Source organism: Camelus dromedarius, chromosome 1 (genome assembly GCF_036321535.1).
Source record: "Camelus dromedarius isolate mCamDro1 chromosome 1, mCamDro1.pat, whole genome shotgun sequence".
NCBI classification, from domain to species: domain Eukaryota; kingdom Metazoa; phylum Chordata; class Mammalia; order Artiodactyla; family Camelidae; genus Camelus; species Camelus dromedarius.
The window spans coordinates 46,960,186-46,961,421 of record NC_087436.1 but is presented as its reverse complement, the minus strand read 5'-3'; the positions used below and the strand labels follow the sequence as shown (position 1 = coordinate 46,961,421).

The following is a 1,236-nucleotide window of genomic DNA, read 5'->3' as shown; positions in this document are numbered from 1 at the left end:
TTAAAGGAGATAAAGGAGAAGCCACACCATGGCTCCAGCCAGCTGGCACACTACTTTGAAACCTCTCCTCCTTTAGTCAATGTTGGAATATAATTGATGATTATTTTTTTTTTCTTGTTTCTTGTGGTATTGTGGTCTTTCTCCTTAGAGGATAGTCATCCTTTTAAGTGGGATCCAACAACCTTTCTCAAAGGTTGGAAGTAAAAACGGAGCCCAAACTACTTTCAAATGATATTTAATATCAGGTTGTCAGGGTTTTGGAATAGGAAGGTTTTTGCATTAGGAGGTTACTTGCTTGGTTACATTATTTGATTTTGTGAAAAAAGATTTTTCTTTAGTGTCCACAGTATTTGTTAATTATTTATCAAGAGAAACTATTCCTTTGCCCTGATATTCATAGTTCATAGTTTCATAGTTTAGGAACGCAGGTAAGTGACAAACTTCCATGGAGCTCACATTCCAAAATCACTCTGAAAGATACCAGCCTTCCTCATCTCTTCAGAACCTTTTATGGAATCATAATTTCTGTAGAAATCTGCATATACTTTCTTTCCTGGTTCAGCCACAGCAAATTTAGAGAGAGCTGCAGCTTGCAGGGATACAGCGAACGCTCCAATAATACAAAATTGTGGGCACTTGGCCAAAAGGCCTCGCATGGGAGGTTTCGTCAAAGAACTGGAAGTCATGGTACGTATTCTCCTTGACAGCTCAACAAGGCCCTTCCAGACTGATGGAGAAATGGACCTGATTTTTGTGAAAATTTTATGTCCATTCCTAGGATATTTTCAATAACCAACACACATGCACAATAGTTGCCCTCAACATACTAGTTTCTCTTTCGCCTGTAATGTGTTAAGTTATGCTGCAACATGGTTTAAAAATGCCATCTGGGTATATTCAGTTTCACAGTTTATGTTTGGTCTAGGTTGTCATTTGTGATGTAAACATGAACAAATGACAGCTTTCACCTTGCTCAGTTTGAAGGGGCTATCTCTGAAGACCTGCGTTTCTCAAGGTGAGACACGTGTCCCTTTGCTGGTTCACAGTGTGATATGAGGTGGTATACAATGAACTTTTTAAAAGCATTTTATTAGTTATATATTTACTTAACATGTATTGGAAGAACTATTTCTAACATGCCAAATCTGTTATTTCGTAGGTATTATTCTTTAAGATGAACTAAAGAGAAAAGGAACGGACTTAAAGGGAAAATTTTAGAGTAAATATAAATATGCC

At 37.2% G+C, this 1,236-nt stretch overlaps 1 protein-coding gene across 1 annotated transcript; it reads right to left on the bottom strand.

Annotated features, from left to right (window-relative positions):
- Positions 1-452: 452 nt before the first annotated feature.
- Positions 453-686, bottom strand: LOC135322047 (cytochrome c oxidase subunit 6C-like). The gene has a single exon (XM_064489215.1). The coding sequence runs from the start codon at positions 684-686 to the stop codon at positions 453-455; it is 234 nt and encodes a 77-aa protein (XP_064345285.1).
- Between the last annotated feature and the right edge of the window lie 550 nt (positions 687-1,236).